At 42.0% G+C, this 19,404-nt stretch overlaps 1 protein-coding gene across 11 annotated transcripts in view; it reads left to right on the top strand.

Annotated features, from left to right (window-relative positions):
• The window catches only part of CADPS (calcium dependent secretion activator), a 476,722-nt gene that overhangs the window by 227,255 nt on the left and 230,063 nt on the right, over positions 1-19,404 (top strand). For all 11 annotated transcript variants that reach the window (XM_030307156.1, XM_030307157.1, XM_030307154.1 and 8 more), the window contains exons 5-6: positions 4,952-5,185; positions 9,479-9,600. In XM_030307156.1, the coding sequence (XP_030163016.1) occupies positions 4,952-5,185; positions 9,479-9,600 (356 nt within the window). The remainder of the gene's footprint in view (positions 1-4,951; positions 5,186-9,478; positions 9,601-19,404) is intronic.

The raw sequence follows: 19,404 nt of genomic DNA, 5'->3' as shown, positions 1-19,404 counted from the left end.
AAAGCAACGCAGAGAGGGTACGCGATGCTGAGAAGCCCCCTAGGGTTTACCTTGGCTCTTTGCCATTTGGAGCCAGATAGTTCTTCTCTATGGTATGGTAGCTACAAATATAGCTAAAAATAAAAAAGCCCAATGGAGGTTTCACACTCCATGCTACTGATTACTGAATATACCTCTATGCATCATTTTCCTCCAGAATTTGGGACTAAATGATAGCACTAGCCTCAGTTGTTGGAAGGATTAAGTGAGGTAAAGCATGCAAAGTGTTTACTTAGTGTCCGGGACACAAACAACAGTTGTGAGAGCCAACTAGCATCATGATCTCTATGATAGTCACCATCATTATGATTGGTAATGTTATTGTCAGCAGCAGTGGTGGTAGCATGGTACCTGATGGATATGGATATGTATATGTGTGTACATGTATGTATATGTGTATGTATATATGTATACATATATGTGTATATATATACATGTGGTATATATATGCTGATTATATATAGTCAAAAAGTATTGGTATTTGTTATTACCTTTTACTCTTCACAATAACTGTACGAGGCTTCTTATCCCTACTTCAAATATGGAAACTAAAATTCACAGGGAAGAAACCTGTCTAAAGTCACCCAACTAGTAAGTAGTAGACCCAGGATTCAAAGTCAAGTTGATTTCACTCATGTGAACTGGATAAGATTCCTTGGTGAACTTTGTACTCTACACATGCCTCTGTTACTTCATGTGTCACAGGGCATCTACTTGGTTTTTTTTTCTGGCATTCCCCTTCACCCCATACCATCACCTCTTGGCTGACTCTTTCATCCCAATGACATCCATACACCTGACACATCATAGGAGCCCAGGACTTGTTTGAGGGATTGTATTGAGTAAGTACAACATTGTCAGTGAGCTCTGTGTCTAGGAGGTGTCCTTCTGCCACATCCTTCCTTCTGGTCACCTATCAGTTTACCATTTGAGCCTCTGGAGTCTAAGGATCCGCTATCTGAGTGGGGGTACCCTTGTCAGCTTTTCCATGTGACTCTTCATCCTCTGTGGATAAAAATGAAAAGACAGAAAAGAAAAGTAAATGGCTGACAGAGCTGTTAGCACTTTCAAATGCCATTTTTCAAGATGTTTCAAAAATCACTCAGTGTGGCCGAGCACAAATAACCCTGTTAGGAATTGTCCTTGGGAGGCCATCCCCATTGAGGAGTGTTATCAGCCCAAAACAAAATTAACGGACAGCAGAAATTTTCTTTGGAAGACGTTGTCCATCCATATGCTATGTCTTTCATAAAGCGATATGAATAAACAATGCTTTTGTCAAGGCTAATTTACTTTAATGCTTGGGAAAGTAGCAATCGAAATGGACGACTACATTTTCCTTGTTCTTGGCACAACCTCAGCTTTGAAATGTGTTTGTAATGGGTCTGCTGCTGAAAACTCCCCTCAAGAACCTCAGCCTAGATTGACAGAATGCTATTTCTTCTCAAGGCTTTAGTACACAGGGCAGAAAAATGGCCTTGTTTTCCCTTGCAGACTTCAGTTTTATGAGCCTCTTTTTATGATGTCATTAGAAACTGTCCAAGTTCTGAGAGGAGTGATCATTCTTTGGATTTTTCCAATACTCTGCTGCATAAAGTTTGTTGTACTCTAACTCTGGGCCAAAGCAGTATTGTCTGTAACCACTGGATCTTCTTGCACGATGTCAAGGCTGTGGAGTTGTGAGGCCTTGAGTGAGTCCCAAAGGTGGGTGTGATAAAAGGGACTGCACTCGATGATAAGGTGTCTCAAGGCTGATGGCCAGAAAGAACCCACTTCACAGACAAGACAGTTTTTCTCTTCATCTCCATGGCAACCACAAGGCCAGCAGCTTCCAGTAAAAACTCAGAGATACCATTTACCCAGCTTCCCAAGAATCCCACGTAGTTATAAGATTCGGGCCCCAACATGAGAAAGAAAGAGATCAGTGTAACAGACTTTAGGCTAATGATACGTAACCTTTGCTGCTTGGTGTCTTCTAACATGGCCTTGGGGACCACTCTTTGATCATGAATTGACTTTCCATCTTTACTCTCCATAAGGGCCATGTTCAAAAGTTGAGGAAATACATGTGGCCATGTACAGTTATACAGACCTTCTTAGATTCATGGTTGCTAGTATATTTTCCATGGAAGGGAGGAAAGAACAATGATCCTGTCTCAGCCAACTCAACCTGGTGGTAAAGTGTTCTTCATCCATCAGACTGTCAGCTCACAGGTCATCTGCTCTGGAAAGCCGCTCCTGACTCTCTCAGCAAGAGTTCATGTCTCATACACTGCTGTTACAGTATCTACCTTGATATTTCTTCAATAGATCTTTCTCCCCATTGGTTGATAAGCTTCATGGGAACAGTCCACAGCCTTTCATCATGATCCCTCCCTAACACTTACCTACTAAGGTAGGATTCTTGCCTTGAATCATTACTAGCTGTTGTTGAGCTCATCAGCCTATCATCACGTTTCAGAGGCATCCATCCTGCTGCTCCTCAGTGTGTTTAGAAAGCACCACATGGTGGGCTGAGCCCAACGGTAAAGCAGGAAGTGATTATAGTAAGAGGCTCTGGAAGGAACCAGTACTCAAAGGTTGCTGAGTGGATTTCAGACCCCTATGCTCATTTACCTGGAAAAGCAGAATCTCAATGTTCTTCCAGAACTATTTCATCATCTCTCCACCTCCACCTCATGACTGAGTTTTAGCTGTGTTGATATTTAATATGGACATTTTGACAAGCCATCCATTCATTCACTCAACTCATAAGTATTGAATCCTTACTATGTGCCAAAGATTATTTTAGAAAATAAGAATTTACCAAGGGTATCAAGATAGACGTCATGGCCCAGCAGGAAAGAGAAACAAATTTCACCATTTTCCATTAATTATAATTATGGTAAATGTTACCAAGAAGTTGAGCTAGGTGTTATAAGAAAGTAGAACAAGGAGATTTGACCCAGGGAAATAAATTTTGAGGCTGAAATATAGAAGATGACAAGATGGCTGAGAATTATCTAGGGAGGCAAGGGGGTAAGGGGAATAGTTCCTCTAGGTAGGAAGAAGACTGACACAGCGCAAAGGCATCTCCAAGCTCTATACAGAGGATTTACTATGTGAATTTTAGTGAAACTTCCATGTTAGAAAGAAAGAAATACACTTCTAGTTAAGTAGTATGTGTGCATGTGTGGTGGGAGGGAATTATTGAAAGGAAAATAAGAGAATCTCAAAGGAACCAAAAGGAGAGATACTGAGCTTTGTAAGAATTAGAAAACCAATAAAAGTCAGAGCTCCTTTCTATGACTCTAAATAGCTTCTTTTCTCCTGTTCCCTTCCTTCTGCCTTCCCTCCTTTCCTTCCTCCATCTGTTAGTCTCTACCTCTATCCCTCTACCTCTCTCTCTCTCTTCGTCAAGTGTCTTATTCTTTCAGCTGTTCCAATATGGCAGTCTACATGAGTAGACATGATCTTGCTATTTCAATTCCGCTGCTAACTGCAATCTCAATATCTCTCAGTTCAATTGCTTGTGAGAGTAAATCCGGCTGACGGTTGGCCATTTAACTGAATTAGTTGGTTGATTTGGGTCAGGTGCCCATGTATGAAACATCTTATTTTTTTTTTGCCACCCCTAATTGGCAAACCAATTCACATCCCATGTGATCCTGGTGGAATTCTACCCTTAGCCGCAGGGATGGAGGAAATAATTCATGCCTAAGCAACTCAACACAACATATCACCAACCATGAAAGGTTGTTCAGGTTATGTGCATAAGTCAGACTTTGAGAATTTTGGAATCAAAGACATTATAGGGGGAGATATTCACTCTTCCTTTAGATTGCATGCTATGATGTTATGAGTTTTAACAACCTTTCTGTGACATTAAGGGGAGCCAGACTGAGTATGGAGCCACCTCCGAGGAACCCAAATTAAGATTTGGAAAAATACCAGTTGTTGTGATATTATCTGAGTCCTGACTCCAGCCTTGCTGGAAGCTGGTCTACCCCAGGACATTTCAAACCAATCAATTCCCTCCATTGTTTAAGCCAGTTTCGAGTTGGATTTTTGTGTCTCTTGCAAAAAAGGGCAAACCTATCTGGCTTGCCCCTCACCTGATCAGTATGGACCAAGGCTAAGGAGGGCAATTCCTGTTTCAAGTAGGAAATGATTCTTTGAGAAGGTGATTGATCCAAAGTATATTCAAGGCACCTGGACAACTTAGAGGTAATGAGGAAACAAAGAGCATGGCTAACCATGTTGCTATTACAACTGCATTCATAAGCAAGGAAGGAAAAAAAAAAATAGAGGTCAGTTCTGATATGGAATTGCTTTATCTTCTTTTCTAAAGAATTTTAATCATGTTTTTCATCACTTCATTAATTTTTTCAATTTTTCTTGAAAACAGTAACAATTCTTTCTACTATTCTTTTAGAAATAGCTACAGGCTATGTTTGAAACATCTCAAATGAGCTCCTTTTGAATTATTCATGTGAGAAAATCTCTATACGTATCCAGAAATAGGGTGTCTTTCTGTCTCCAAACTTAAAAACAACGGATTGCATTTTGCTAAAAAGAAAAACGGTTTCAGCTGAAACCAGACTTTAAAAATATCACCCCATTTTTCTTTCCACAAATCAAATTTGTCGGAGAAAACTGGGGGAAAAAATTGAACTATAATAAAACATTTGACTCGTTCTTACTATATGTTTATGTATGTATTTCTTACCTGTTAGAGATTGTAAATAACTAGAAGGCAGACAGCTGTCTACTCAACTAGGCTGAACATTTTTCTAGCACAGTGTCACAATATCTGGGCAAAATTTCACCAGTGGTAGATGTTATTGTAACTCTGGGCTGTAAGATGTAAACCTTCTATGTAAATCAGGTCCCTTTTTATTCCTCTGCTCATACTTTTCTTTTCCTTTACAAGGAGCGCAAATTTCCCAAATTTGTATCCAAAGAGATGGAAAACATGTACATTGAGGAGCTGAAGTCATCTGTCAACCTGCTCATGGCCAATTTGGAGAGCATGCCGGTGTCCAAAGGTGGAGAGTTCAAACTTCAGAAACTCAAACGCAGCCACAACGCTTCCATCATCGACATGGGTGAGGAGAGTGAGAACCAGCTCTCCAAGTCAGATGTCGTGCTGTCTTTCTCCCTGGAGGTAAAAAGCCCTAAACCCTTGAAAGTTTCCTGGCACAGCCAGCAGGACGTGGGTGATTAGATGCATCACAATCAGCTTGCTTTCTTCCCTGCACCCCAGGAGCAGTTATTAAAATAACAGCTTGCTAAGCATAGGTCAGCTAATCAGCAAGTGATTCCCCATCTCCAGGAGCCCCTGCTTTTCTGAAGGAAATGCAGTCTTAAGAACCATCTACTGAATTTAATCTTGCATTATTTTCCATCTTAAAGCACTGCTCAAGGATTTTGTAAAGCCCTTACGCAATTTAGAAAGTTTATAATGTTGCCATCCTGTGTCGGAGTTAGGAGAGAAGCAATCTAGCATCATTTGGTGAGTTGTAGATTTTCTTTCCTGTTGTCTCTCCTGTTGGGTACACAATAGGAGAGCCTCTTGTTGCTGGGGAACCTTTTTAGTTTATTTCATCAGCCAAAGAAAGAACCCGTTCAGACCGGGACTGTGGCAGAAAGCTCCGCATGTCAGTACATTTCTCTATAACTTCTGCTCACATGTTTGTTTTTCATACGTATAATAGAGGGAGTGGATCTGATCTGGCTGTGGTGGAATTGCCCAGAAAACTGGTTCTCTATGCAGATTCCTGGCACCACCCAGACCAAATCTCAAGGTGGAGGCAATGCAACATGGTGCAGTCACCTGGGAAAAGAGTTTGGTGGTTTTGCAAAAAGTTAAACAAAACTAGCACATGCAGAGTGCAACTCTGTTCTTAGATATCTACCCAAGAGAAATGAAAACACACATCCCCATAAAATCTTGCTCCCGTCCAAAGTTTATAGCAGCACTATTTTTAATGGCCAAAAATGGAAACAACCTCAGTGTGTATCCCCTCGAAAATGGATAGACAAAATGTGGTACATCCGTACAACGGGTTACTACTCAGCAATCGAAAGGAACAAACTACAGATACATGCTTTGATTTAGATGAAGGTCAAAAACATTCTGCTTCCTGAAAGAAGCCAAACACAAGAGGCCACATGCTGTTTGATTCCATTGCTACAAAATGTCTAAACAAGGCAAGTCTCCAGAAACAGAAATCAGATTAGGTTCTTGGGGCAGGGGGTAGAAATGGACAGGAGGGACATTACTGGGAGGTAAAAATGTTCTAAAACTAACTGATGATGATAGTCATGCAACTTAGTAAATTTACTAAATTCACCGCATTGTACACTTGAAATGAGTTAACTATAATGATATGTAAAATATGCCTCAATGGTGTCAGAAAAAAAAAAATCTCTGGGTGGAATACACCATGAAATAAGCATTTTAATGAGCCACCCAGGTGCTTCTTATGCATTCTAAAGTTTGAGAACAGTTCATCACTTATTGAAGCTCAGAACCCCACAAGGATTTTACGATGGCCCTAGATTTGGGGAGACCAAGAGAATAGATCAAATTTCTGTAGATTTAATTAGAATTTGTAAAGACTAAATTAATTTTCTAGAACATCATTAAGGCTTCCTGTGAATTAACTGCCTGTAATTTGTTTTACTGTGCTCAGTTCAGATCAAGATAGTCCTATTACAGTGTGATCAACATTTATTTTGCAGTTGGCAGAAGCAGTATTCAGTTAAATATAGGGCACTTGGTGTGTGAAAAAACCATCAGTGTAATTTCACAGAAACTTCCTTTTTTCTTTCTTTTTTAATGCTGCCACCTGAGGTACTGAATGCTTTTTCTTAGGTGTCTTTGAATTTGATTACTGCCTATTAGAGGTGGCAATTTATTCCCCCACTGCCTCTTGTCTTTCTACAGAAAGTGGGGGGAAAGTGGTTTATTGATTTTCATGAAGCTTTTAAATCCGTAATTTTCTAATTCTTCATCAGTACTCAATATTATACAGGTGATTATCTGAAATCTAGCTGTGAGTCCCCAGCCACACTCCCATGTGTACATGATTCAAACAGGCTTTAACTTCTAAGCACAAGTACAGAACGAAATGCCCTCATTTCGTCCCCAAATACTTTTTACTTGGAACGCTAATTGTGCATATACTAAAACTGACCGCAAGAATCATGGTGCGTCTCTTTGTGAGTGTGTGTTGGGCGACACGGTCAGGGGGACACGAAGAGGGAGATAGGGAACTGTCATCTTATCGGGGTAGACTGGGTTTGAACTTGCAGGTTGGTGGAAGACATGTTTTAGACAGTTACAGAATTGCGTGACCGCAAAGGACACTCTAGAGCAGTTAGCGGCAGCGAGAGAACTGAGGTCCAGGATCTGAGGTCCAGGATGCCTGACTGGCTTGGTCTTATACCAGGGGAGTACTCTGGTGAAACAGAATGGGCATATGGGGAGTGCCTCTGCCCGCTCCGCCATCGTTAACTCAGCGAAGACCCCTAACAGTCTTCTGAGCCACTCGCATATGTGAAAACAAAGCCTCAGAGAGGTTAAGAAACTGGCAAATGATTACACAGCTGGTGAAGTTGCAGATTCAAGATTTCAACAGAGATCTTTTAAATCACAAAAATTGCGTTCTTTCTACTGTGCCTCCCATTTCTTTCCACTGGTATGGTTCTTACCAGTGTGAAAATTTTCTATGACCATCTTATCTGGGCCTCATACAACAGCCACAGACGGATACAGGATATACGTTATTGTCCACACGTTACAGATGAAGACCCTGGGCCTCAGGAGATTTGACAGAAAAGTGGAGGGACTTCAAGGTCAAGTCATTTGCCCAGTAGCACATGAGTAATCCAGTGGTTCTCAAAGGATGGCTCCCAGATCATCAATATCAGCATCAGCATCACCAGGGAAATGAGTAGAAATAAAAAGTCTTGGGCTTCACCCAGACCTGCTCATTAGAAGCTGTGGGGATGGGGGCGCCTGGGTAGCTCAGTCAGGTGAGTGTCGGACTCTTGATTTGGGCACAGGTCATGATCTCAGGGTTTGTGGGATCCAGCCCCACGTTGGGATCCATGCTAACAGCACAGAGCCTGCTTGGGATTCTCTCTCTCCCTCTGCCACCACTCGTGCTGTCTTTGTCTCTCTCTAAGTAAATAAACTTAAAAAAAAAAAAAGAAAAGAAAATCTGGGGGTGGAGCCCGGCAGTGTCTGGGTTTAATAAGCCTTCCAGATATTTCTGATTTATACTAAGTTTGAGAACCACAGGACTATTAATCAGCAAAACTGACTTGTACATCCTCGTTCAAAGCCAACTCTAGTAATCAAGCCCGTTAAAGAAGTGTACGTGTTTTGCACAACCATACCCTTCTCCTTGTGTGATGCCATTTCCTCTTTTGGAGTACGATTGGGTGATACTTTTGTATACCTGGCTTCCTATAGATCCCTGATGCAGGGCATTTGTTTCAGATTTCTAAATCAGTGCATCTGCCCTAACCTCCCCTCTTAAATAAGACAGGGCGTCCCCACTGAATCAGAGAATAGCAGGTGATCGAATGGAGTGTAAGGGTCGTGGTGGGCAGTGCCAGGGATTGTAAATGATACATTTTGGTCCAGCAAAACGCCAGCTTTTCTCCTCAGTCTAGAACAGAGAGTACGCAGCTGCAGACATGTTTTTGTTTTGATTCCACAATGCTGACCTGCACAGTTTGTGTATTTTATTCCTCCCTTTGGGGATTATTGTCAAAATTTCAAAATCAGATTTCTGACTTTGGTTCTGATTCAGGTTTCCATTTTCTGGGAGGAAAAAATCGCCATATCTGGCAGCTGTGGACTAAGGACTGACAAGGCAACAGTGGGGTGCGCCTGGGTCCTGACTGCTCTGTGTACGTGGAGCACGTGCCCTCCGTTTTGCCACGGGCCCCACCGCTCCCTCTTGCGTCTTGGATTCTAATGCTGAATGGCCTTTGCTCTTAGCACTTGTGTTAGCACTTACCTCACTGCAAAGAGAAAAGTGAATTTCTGGGCCTTTGTCTCTGCTGAGTGCTGAATTAAAAGCTAGACTATTTTGAAAGAAGATAAGAGAGACCCTGTTTCTTTGTGGAAAGGAAAAAATAATCATGCATTGAACCCAGGAAAAAAGCAGCCGTTTCCCCTTACCTGTCGGCCCCTGTGAGCATCTGAGGTAGTGAAGGTTGTCTTTCCATCTGGGAGGCACTAAGTTACACTATGAAGAATTTGCATCTTCACGCAAGACTGGTACCAGGCTGGCTGCTAGAAAACTGATAGACGCTACCAGATACCCGTCGGGTATTTTGGTGGCTTCTTCCCGTCTGTGTATTTTCTTCTGGGTGATGCTTCCCATGGCTTTGGGTACAAGCTTGGGATAACCTCTGCCATGTGTGGTTCTCCTTCCAGGTGGTGATCATGGAAGTCCAAGGCCTCAAATCCTTGGCTCCCAATCGCATTGTGTATTGCACCATGGAAGTGGAAGGAGGAGAGAAACTACAGACCGACCAGGCCGAGGCTTCTAAACCAACGTAAGTTCTGTTTCTCCACAGCTCATCTTCCAGAAGAAGGTTGCTCTCATTGCCACCATTTTGTCCAAGTTACAGGTCTGGTTTCCCCAGAAGGTTCTAGAAGGCATATACCTTGATTATTTTCCATACAGGATGACTCAATTACATTCTTATTCAGCAGCCGTAATAAGGATTCCAATTCCTGGGGCTCCTGGGTGGCTTAGTTAAACGCCCGACTCTCGATCTTGGCTCAGGTCATGATCCCAGGGTTTGGGGATGGAACCCGATGCTCGCTCACTCACTTGCTCTTTAAAAAAAAAAAAATGTGTGTAAGGATTCCATTTCCTTCACAGCTGAAAACAGAGGAAACTTAAAGAAATAATCTCCATTCTGGAGGCTTTATGTATTAATTTTAGAGAATTCAGTCACATCTTCAATCCTTTGATACAATGTACCGGAGAGTTTCATACAAAATTTCTTTTATTAGATTTACTAAATAATATTTAGTTTATGGTATAAACAATTTGTTCAAAAGCTTTCTCTATGTGCCACAGTTATGACTATTTCAGTAAAGCAGTTATGACTATTTCAGTAAAGCAATGTATTATATTAGATACATTAATTCATTCAGTCAGTACATATTTGCCAAATGTTCACTCTGTGGGTACAAGGTAGAGGTGCCCAGGGGAGAGGAAGGTAGTCACTGCTATAGTTCTACAGATCTTATACTTAACATTGAGTGGGAGGATCAGAAATATAATCACATTAATGTATAATTACAAATAGTTATAAATGTTGAAAAAGAAAGAGTGCTTTGACAAGTGACAGCAGAGGACTCAAATCACTTTGTGGGGAAAGAGTCAGAGTTGGGCTTCTTTAGGAGTTACAAGACATTTGGGCTAGTATTACAAAAGTTGAGCGAAGCAGGTGGGAGTGGAAAGAACATTCCAGGCAGAGTCAGCTTGTGCAAAGGCCCTGTGGCCAGCAAAGGCCTTGTAGGAAAGCAGAACTGAAAGAAGGCCAATGGAGATGGAGTTCAGAGAATAGGTATGCCATAAGCTGCCAGTGAGGCAGGAAGGGACCACACAATGAAGGGCTTTGCTAGACTATGGAGAGGAAAGCATGGAGATAGGTGATTAGAAATGTGTTTTAAAAAGATCACGATGGCTGCAGTGGAGGGATGCAGCAGACCAGCTAGGATTCTATGGCAATCGTTCACAAGAGTGATGATGATCAATTCATTTGGGTCAGAAGACTGTCAGGCCTCAAAGATTCTTGACAGCTCACTACTATTTCCCTCCCACCCCACTGCCTCTTTCCCTTCCTTTTCTATCTCAATTATGCCAACCAGACTAATGACCTTTGTTTTGTTATTGTTGTTAATTCATAGAAGTCATAAAAAGAACGACCCCTGATAGCAATGCCCTGCTTCTCCTCCTGCAAAGCATTATGAACTGTTTAGCAGAACATGAATAGCTTACCAGGATGTTGAAACAAAATAGTTCAAAGAAAGCACTGCATGTTTCCCAGACTAGAGAAAATCTAGGGCATTGTATGCCTTCAAGTTTTTCTTTGCATAAATAAGCTCGGAAGCAGGGCGAAATTAATGAACGTAAGCAAGAGGAAATGGAAACCAATACAACTTGTCACACACGATCCTTCCTCCCTTTTTTTAAACTTAGTTTTCAACTGAAGATGAACGCAGTTTCCTTTTTACTGCCTGCCTTTGATACAAATCCCAATTTTCCCCACACCTGTCACCATGGCCTGATCATTATCAATGTTATTATGTTATGCTGCATTATTTATGCATGCTTTTAAAAACGTGTGGTATGTGGGGGATGAAAAACCTATTCGGTGTTGCTGCCAACTTTTTAGGTGTTGGGCTCAATATGGTGTCATAAGATAGAGGAGGAAGGAGAAAGCTCTGATTATTCCGACAGGCTGTTGTTTCATATGCGCTATGGTAGCTTAAAACATAATTCATGTCATTTTATTGGGTTTAAAGGTTTTAGCTGCCAGGGTAAATGATGAGCTGATCTTCATGTGTTTATGAATGCTCAAAACAGAGTTTCAGATTACAACTAAATATGGAATACTTCAGTCTTTCTACTTGACATACTCGTATTTCACATACATATTTACTCCTATCCACACATGTGCATTATTATGTCCATATTAATAAACATCTCACACTGAACCACTTTGCTTTTCTAGCCAAAAATATGATAGTTTCATTTCTCTTCCATCAGTGAGTGGGTACTACTAAAACCTCACAGAGGATTTTCTTGTTTGCCTGTTTGTTTTTAAATACAGTAAGAGTGCAGATTTCAGGTCTAGGGTCAAGTCAAATCAGTCAGCAGTGGCTAACTGCAGCACTGTGTTAAGAAGGGTTCTGAGGGGCGCCTGGGTGGCGCAGTCGGTTAAGCGTCCGACTTCAGCCAGGTCACGATCTCGCGGTCCGTGAGTTCGAGCCCCGCGTCGGGCTCTGGGCTGATGGCTCAGAGCCTGGAGCCTGTTTCCGATTCTGTGTCTCCCTCTCTCTCTGCCCCTCCCCCGTTCATGCTCTGTCTCTCTCTGTCCCAAAAATAAATAAATGTTGAAAAAAAAAAATTTAAAAAAGAAGGGTTCTGAGGCCAAATCTGTACTCAGAGGAAAATAGCGCATGATGAACTTGGAATTGGAATGTCTGCCATAGGAGAGGAAGAGGTCTAAGAACCTCATGTTTGCCGTTTCTATAGCACCCCAAAGAGATAAACCCAGAGTTTGAAATGTAGCGATACTTGTGTTTCTTGCTGTCTCTTCTTTGATCCTTTTTTTAAAATGGATATTTTTTTTTAATTTTTTTTCAACGTTTATTTATTTTTGGGACAGAGAGAGACAGAGCATGAACGGGGGAGGGGCAGAGAGAGAGGGAGACACAGAATCGGAAACAGGCTCCAGGCTCCGAGCCATCAGCCCATAGCCTGACGCGGGGCTCGAACTCACGGACCGTGAGATCGTGACCTGGCTGAAGTCGGACGCTTAACCGACTGCGCCACCCAGGCGCCCCAAAATGGATATTTATTTTTAAGAGAGAAAGAGAGAGAGTGTGAGAAAGAATGAGAGCACATGCGAGTAGGGGAGGGGCAGAGAGAGAAGGAGACAGAGGATCCGAAGCAGGCTCTGTGCTAACAGCAGAGAGCCCGACACCGGGCTCGAACCCACGAACTGTGAGATCGTGACCTGAGCTGAAGTCGGATGCTTAACCGACTGAGCCACCCAAGCGCCCCTCTTTTTTTTTTTTTATCATTCCTGCATCAATTCTGTTTACAACCTCTATCATCTTTCTTGTAAATCAATAATTCTTTTCCCAACTCTCTTCTTTGCCGGTTTCTTTGTCCTAGTTCAGTTCTGGAAGGTTTTTTTCTGCCTCTGGTGGTACCTGGTACTAGGAGCAAGCCCATTGGTACAGGGGCCTTTTCTTCCTCCCTCCCTGGTGTGGACTTATTCAGAATCCTCTCTAGCATTTTTTTTTCCTTTGAAGCTTATATTTCTTCTCCTTTTTTTTTCTACTTCTAATTTTTCCCATTGCCAATCTCCAGTTATCATGTCTGCTCCTTGATTTTGATTACCCCAAAAAGTATCCTTTGGAGGGTTATCTTCTATGTGTCCTAATAACTCCACTTCATTATCTGACAAGCGTAGCCCTTTTCCTGCCCTATTCATCCTCTGAATCTTGTCTTTGACTATTCTTGCCACCAGCATATCCCCATACTTTATTTATACATTCTAAAATCAAAATTAAATCCAAGTCTATTTTATTACTCTTGAATTCTATTGTTGCTGCTAATAAGTATTTTCACTCAGCAACTGGAAACCCACATCTTATCCTTCATGTGTCTACAAGGAATTTGACTTTTGTCTTTTTTTGTTGTTGTTTTTACCAAGTACAGTCATGAATCGAGGAGTACGTCACATAACCCACTTTGTCCAAGGGTGTAGGTTTTTGGAACTCCAGTGTATAGATTATTCCAATAAAAGCAAGGGCAGGAGAATGGTACCTGCAGGGAGAATGATTAAGTTTGGAAAATGCAAGACATTAAATCTGAGTTATTCAATCTTCGTGGGCATTTAAAAAACTTGGAAGATTTCCAACCATATAAATGAACCTACTTAGCTTTGTTTGTTCATGAGTTTCCCAAACTTATTTCACCTAATACCTATTAGCATCCTTTGGAAATGCTGGTCTATATTGTCCAAATCTAGTCACGGAGTTTCCAAACTCTCCCTCACCTCCTCAGCTAGTGCTGTCTCTTTACTTACAACCAGGGCCCTGCCCCGCATGATCATTTTGGATCCAGTGTGTGTAACGTAAGACTGCTGTGTTCATGACTTAAAGTAATTTTTTTGATCGGAAAAAATGGCGTGTGCACGCATGCGTCTGTGTGTCCTCTGTTCATCCTTCATTTTAGTGTGCTACCTGTGGGATTATTTTCAAGCAGACTATATGCCCTCTCAATTCACTTGTCCTCCTGTCCTGGGTTTTTAATGTGGAAAGCCAGCAAAATATGTTATCACAAGTTTTCAAGCAATGTGTTTATTTCAAAGACTTTTGCCTCCATTTGTAATACATTGTTTCTGCTTCTGTGAGAAACCAATGGAGGTGCTGAGGCAGAAGTAATTGAAATGGTGTTTTTTAGGCAGGCAATCTCAGGAAAGCAAGGGAGTGGAGGAGAGAAATACTTTGCGGATGCAAGAACTCAGATACATTTGTCTACCTCCCATGGAACAGAGCAGAAGACTTTTCTTGTCACCCCGAGGTGTTTTTCAAAAAGCCCGGCACTCTCAGCTCTACTGATAACAGAGATTATGTATGTTTTTATCAAGACAGGACGTGGAGTAAAATCAAATCATGGGACAAGGAAGTAACTGCTTTTCCATTTGTTTGTCAGTTCTTCTCATCAGGTCAAGAACGATTTTATTTGGGTCTGGTAGATATTTAACACCACCAGAGGCCTCAGGCTCTGAGTCATCTGCAAACAGGAGCCTCCAGTTAGAATTTCACAGCATTGTTTAGATCTCATTTACCCAAAAATGTTTTTTTGTATACTGGGCCTTGAAGTGGTTTAAATTGAAAGAGAATATCTTTTCTGAATGTCTCCTTTGAAATGTAGATGTCAGGGGCTGATAGGAGGGGTGGGGACTGGTATTCCCTCAACCAGGGACAGGGGATGCTTTCTTTGTGTCCTCCTGGTGCTGGAGCTACAGCCTTGAATGACACACGTCAAGCTCTGGCCCCATAAAGTGTGCATTCTCATAAAGGGCACAGGCAGGAAACACATGAACAAGGAAACACGTAAGATAACAATCATTTCTAATTTGCGTCACCTTCCATTCACGGCTGGTGGTGCTGCTTTGTCTTTTGGATCAGGGATGTAAGTTTTCTCTTTTAAAGAACTATATTAACATTTAAGCGTGAAACAATTTAAATAAAATATATTAAGTAAATAATAGCACAGGTGGTGCCTAGATAATGGTAAAAAATAATCACGGAAGTATCCTGTGTTGGTATGTGGGAACAGCAAAGATTGGGGAGATGATATGCAAATTAATTTAGGAAAATTGATGTAAGGAATTCTAAGATCTTCCCTGAGTAGAAGATACACTCCAAAGTGACTTTCTTCGTGGATTTGTATGGTGCAAATTACTCTCTAAAGAAAAGCAAGATGGATTAAATATCACAGAAATTTAAGTAATTGGGCTAAAAAGAAAGGCAGTTTTAGTTAGCCGTCTAATATTGTGTTCAATTATCCAAAATTATATTCTTCTGAATGGAAACCAAGGATGCCACTTGACATTTGATCCTTTAACAAGTTTATTATTCCCTGACAAGCCATGGGCTTCGTGACATATGGCTTTCATTATTGTCACGGATTAGAAAACACAACCAGACTGTTTCCTTCCACTTTCCAGGGGAAGAAGAAAATAAGATGCCCTCATTGGTAGGTCCTGCTACAGCCCTGGCATTTTTCAGTGGCACCTTATCTAATGAGACCACATTAAAGCAAACACGAACACAAAATGCAATGACTTTCTGTAACACTTCTCTTCTGTGAAATATATTGTTTGTCCTAATGGCAACTCCGAGTGGGCCAGGCTTATTATGTCCAAATTACTCATACAAATGGAGTTGCATTAAATCGCCCCCATGGTAAGTCAGTTCCAAAGTTGGGAAAGGAAGTTGTGCCACCAATTCCTTGACTCATATTATCATCTTAATGGTACTTCCTTTCTCGGTATAACGAAAAATGTTTTCAGTATACTGGACCTTGGAATGATTTAAATGGAAGCAGGATGTATTTTTTGAATAGCTTCTTTGAAATTTAGATGCAAGAGAAGGATATAAAGGGTGGGCACTGGTATTCCCTCAACAAGGGTGCATGGGATGCTCTCCTTGTGTCCAACTTGTGCTGGGGCTACAGCCATGAATGACATAGATCACGCTTTGGCCTCATAGAGTGTACATGCTAGTAAAAGACATGGGCAATGAATGAACAAATAATTAAGATAATAGCAGATTGTAATTCGGTTCTAAAGGAAATGAAGAGGCCCGCCGTAGTAAAAAGTCCTGGGGAGGTAAACATGAAAGGAGGTGATTCTTAGGAGGCCTCACTCCTCATGACAAAGGAGTGAAGCCTCCTAAGAATCACCTCCTTTCATGTTTACCTCCCTCGAAACTCCATGCTCAAGGTCACAGTCCAGGAGGCATTTATGTCGTACCTGAGTGGGAACTTGGCTACCACGTCTCTTGTTTTTCTTACTGAGAGAGATGCTTAGCTTCTTTCAGAGTTAATTAAGTCATAATTGGTAAAGGCCAACACTGACCCAGAAATTCAATTTTGCTAGGCTCCCAGAAGATGTGTGGGTTGGGAAGAAGCAAAATTATAATTACTGTTTGGGATACTCAGAGACTGCCCTGCCTCTTAGACCAGAAAGATTTGTCCAGAAGCACAACTTTTATTGAAAACCAGTTTGTGTTTGCTTGTGTTGGCTTGCTTGGGTAGTGAAAGGAAGCTGGCTGATAAAAACAAGAAGCAGTACTATAAAGGGTAGAAAGGAGTGGAGTTCTAGAGACCAAGCTTCAGAGACAGAGCTCCGAGCATTACACACGACTCTTCCATAAATATGTCACCCCGTCTTGTTCAGGTTACCAAGCTTTCCAGCTTCACCGTGTTCTGATGAATGGTATCCAAGACCACTTTCCCCCCGGGGCAATTCTGTAAGATGTTCATCTACTTGATCCAGAGAAGAGCCATAATGGCAGAACTTTAAGGCAGAGTTTTCAGGAATTGCAAGTAACACTGAGGTAGTGAAGTTTCTAGACTTGGTAGAAGTTCAGAACTGGATGATCGAGTAACGGCTGAAGTTTGACAAGTTACACAATGATGTTCCATCCTAATGCAAAAAATTCATGAAAATTCTGATTTCATGAGTAGTCCAACATAGGGCAGGTATATAACAAAGATGTATTTTTTTTTCTTAGCCCTTTAGGGACCAAGGGACAGAAGGTTCTTTTACTTTCTGGTTCAGCTCCTCAAATACATTGCCAGAACTTACCCATCACTTATACCTGATGCTAGAGTAATCTGAGATTGGGACTGATTGCCCATCACTGGTTAGTGGAAATCCAATGCAGTGCATTTCTCCCCAAGTGTGGCAGACCACTGAACTTATCACTTAGTGACCAGGGAGAATGTGGGAAGGAATGGTATATTGTTTCTTACATGTAATAGTGGAATGCAGCCCAAGCACTTAATTTATCCTCACTAATAAGAAAATAAGAGACGCTTGCTTTAGATTCATCAATGCATAGAGGCAATATGGCATCTTGGATAAGAGCACGGAATCGGGAGCCAGAGCACTGGGTCCATATCTCAGCTGCATGACATTGCGCAGGTTATTTAACTCTTTGTGCCTCAGTGTCCACGTTCTTGTGAAAATTAAATTAATTAACATATACAGACTATTTAAAACCCTACCTATCATGTTGGCTATTATTATCATGACTTCATTCTTGTTTGGAGGGAGGAAAGAGAGCTGGAAAAAAATGGCTAGGTCTAAAATAGCAATTAACTGTTAAGTAATGTAACACCTTCTAGGGACCAGGTCCTGTGCTCAGTATTTCATAATCAATGTCTTATTTAATGCCCTACTGACACCTATGAGATAGGTACTGTTATGATTCCATTTTACTGATGGAAATGCTGAGATTCAGGGAGGGTAAGTAACTTGGTGAAAGTTGCACAGATAAGAAATAGCTCAGCCAGGAGCCAAATCCAAAGCCTGTACTTTTAACACATGTTGCCACTCCACTTCCTGAAAGAAATCATGCCACTAAAAGCAGGCATTTTTTCATTAGCATTGACTACTCAGCAAAGGTGTCTAACAGGGCCCATTCCTTTCCCATAAGCGCAGTTACTTTATGGGGTAAATCAGTGCCCCTGCTTACAAGGTGATGAATGTGCCATCACACATCACTAATACGGGTGCTCCAACTCACTGCAGACTCTCAGCTCCGCAGGCATAATTCGACCCACACGAGTCTGTGTGAGTCAGCAGAGATGAACCTGGGGTGGCCCCGACCTTCAAGGTGCTTACCAGATTCCATAAGGAGCCACTAATGATAATGCTCGTCATCTCTCCTGACAGAATCAGTATCAAAAACAATTGCCCCTACCATTCATTGAAGTCTGCTAGATGCCAGCCAGTGAGCTAGCTGATATCATATGGTTGAGTCACACAGCCCTGGGTTTAAATCCCAGCTCCACCGCTCACCCACTAGGTGACCTTGGGCAAGTGGATCCTCTTTCCTGAGCTTCGTTTCCTCACATTTGAAGTGGAGATAACAATACAACCTGCCCCGTGGGCTCGGTGTTGAAAAATATGATCTATTTTAGGGGCGCCTGGGTGGCGCAGTCGGTTAAGCGTCCGACTTCAGCCAGGTCACGATCTCACGGTCTGTGAGTTCGAGCCCCGTGTCAGGCTCTGGGCTGATGGCTCAGAGCCTGGAGCCTGTTTCCGATTCTGTGTCTCCCTCTCTCTCTGCCCCTCCCCTGTTCATGCTCTGTCTCCTTCTGTCCCCAAAATAAATAAACATTGAAAAAAAAAAAAAAAGAAAAATATGATCCATTTTAGCAGCTGAGTTCAATGAACGACACAGTGTAACCTTTCAAGAAATAATAGCCAAAGACAGACTGTGATCTCGCTGAATCCCACATGGCACTCTTAAGAAAGAGGTACCCACTAATGCACTCGTTACCCATAAGGAAGAAGCAGTCCAGAGAAGAGGCAGGCCATAAAATCCTACAACTCCTCAAATCTAGGCTGTATGACTCCACACACGTGGGAAAATCTGCCTAAGGAGAAAGGGCACGATGGCCAAACTTCTTTCCAGAGCCAGAGGACAGACCCCCAAGGTAGACTGCCATCAATTGCGTGATACAAGAGCTGGTTCCCAAAGGCAAGAGGAACAGAAAAGGGCAGGAGTCCTTCCCGAATCCCCACCCAGGGTCACAACATGCCAAATCATTCAGCCCCCTACACCTGGGTCTCTACACGCCCGTTCTTCCAGCTTCTTTCTGGATCAGAGCCTTTGTTCAAGAGAGGCCACAGTGCTGTGGAGATCATCTTTGTCTGTGTGTTATCGGTTTTACGGCAAAGTGCCCTGTGCTGTGATACAGAGCTCACCTCACTGCAGGGCTGCAGATGAGTGTGGGGCCTCTGGGGAACACAGATGCTCTTCTTGTCATAATGCCAATCATCGAGGTGTTTGGGACCTTCTGG

This window comes from Lynx canadensis, chromosome A2, assembly GCF_007474595.2.
Source record: "Lynx canadensis isolate LIC74 chromosome A2, mLynCan4.pri.v2, whole genome shotgun sequence".
NCBI lineage: Eukaryota > Metazoa > Chordata > Mammalia > Carnivora > Felidae > Lynx > Lynx canadensis.
The sequence above is the reverse complement of the archived record's forward strand: the minus strand, read 5'-3'. Positions and strand labels throughout refer to the sequence as shown.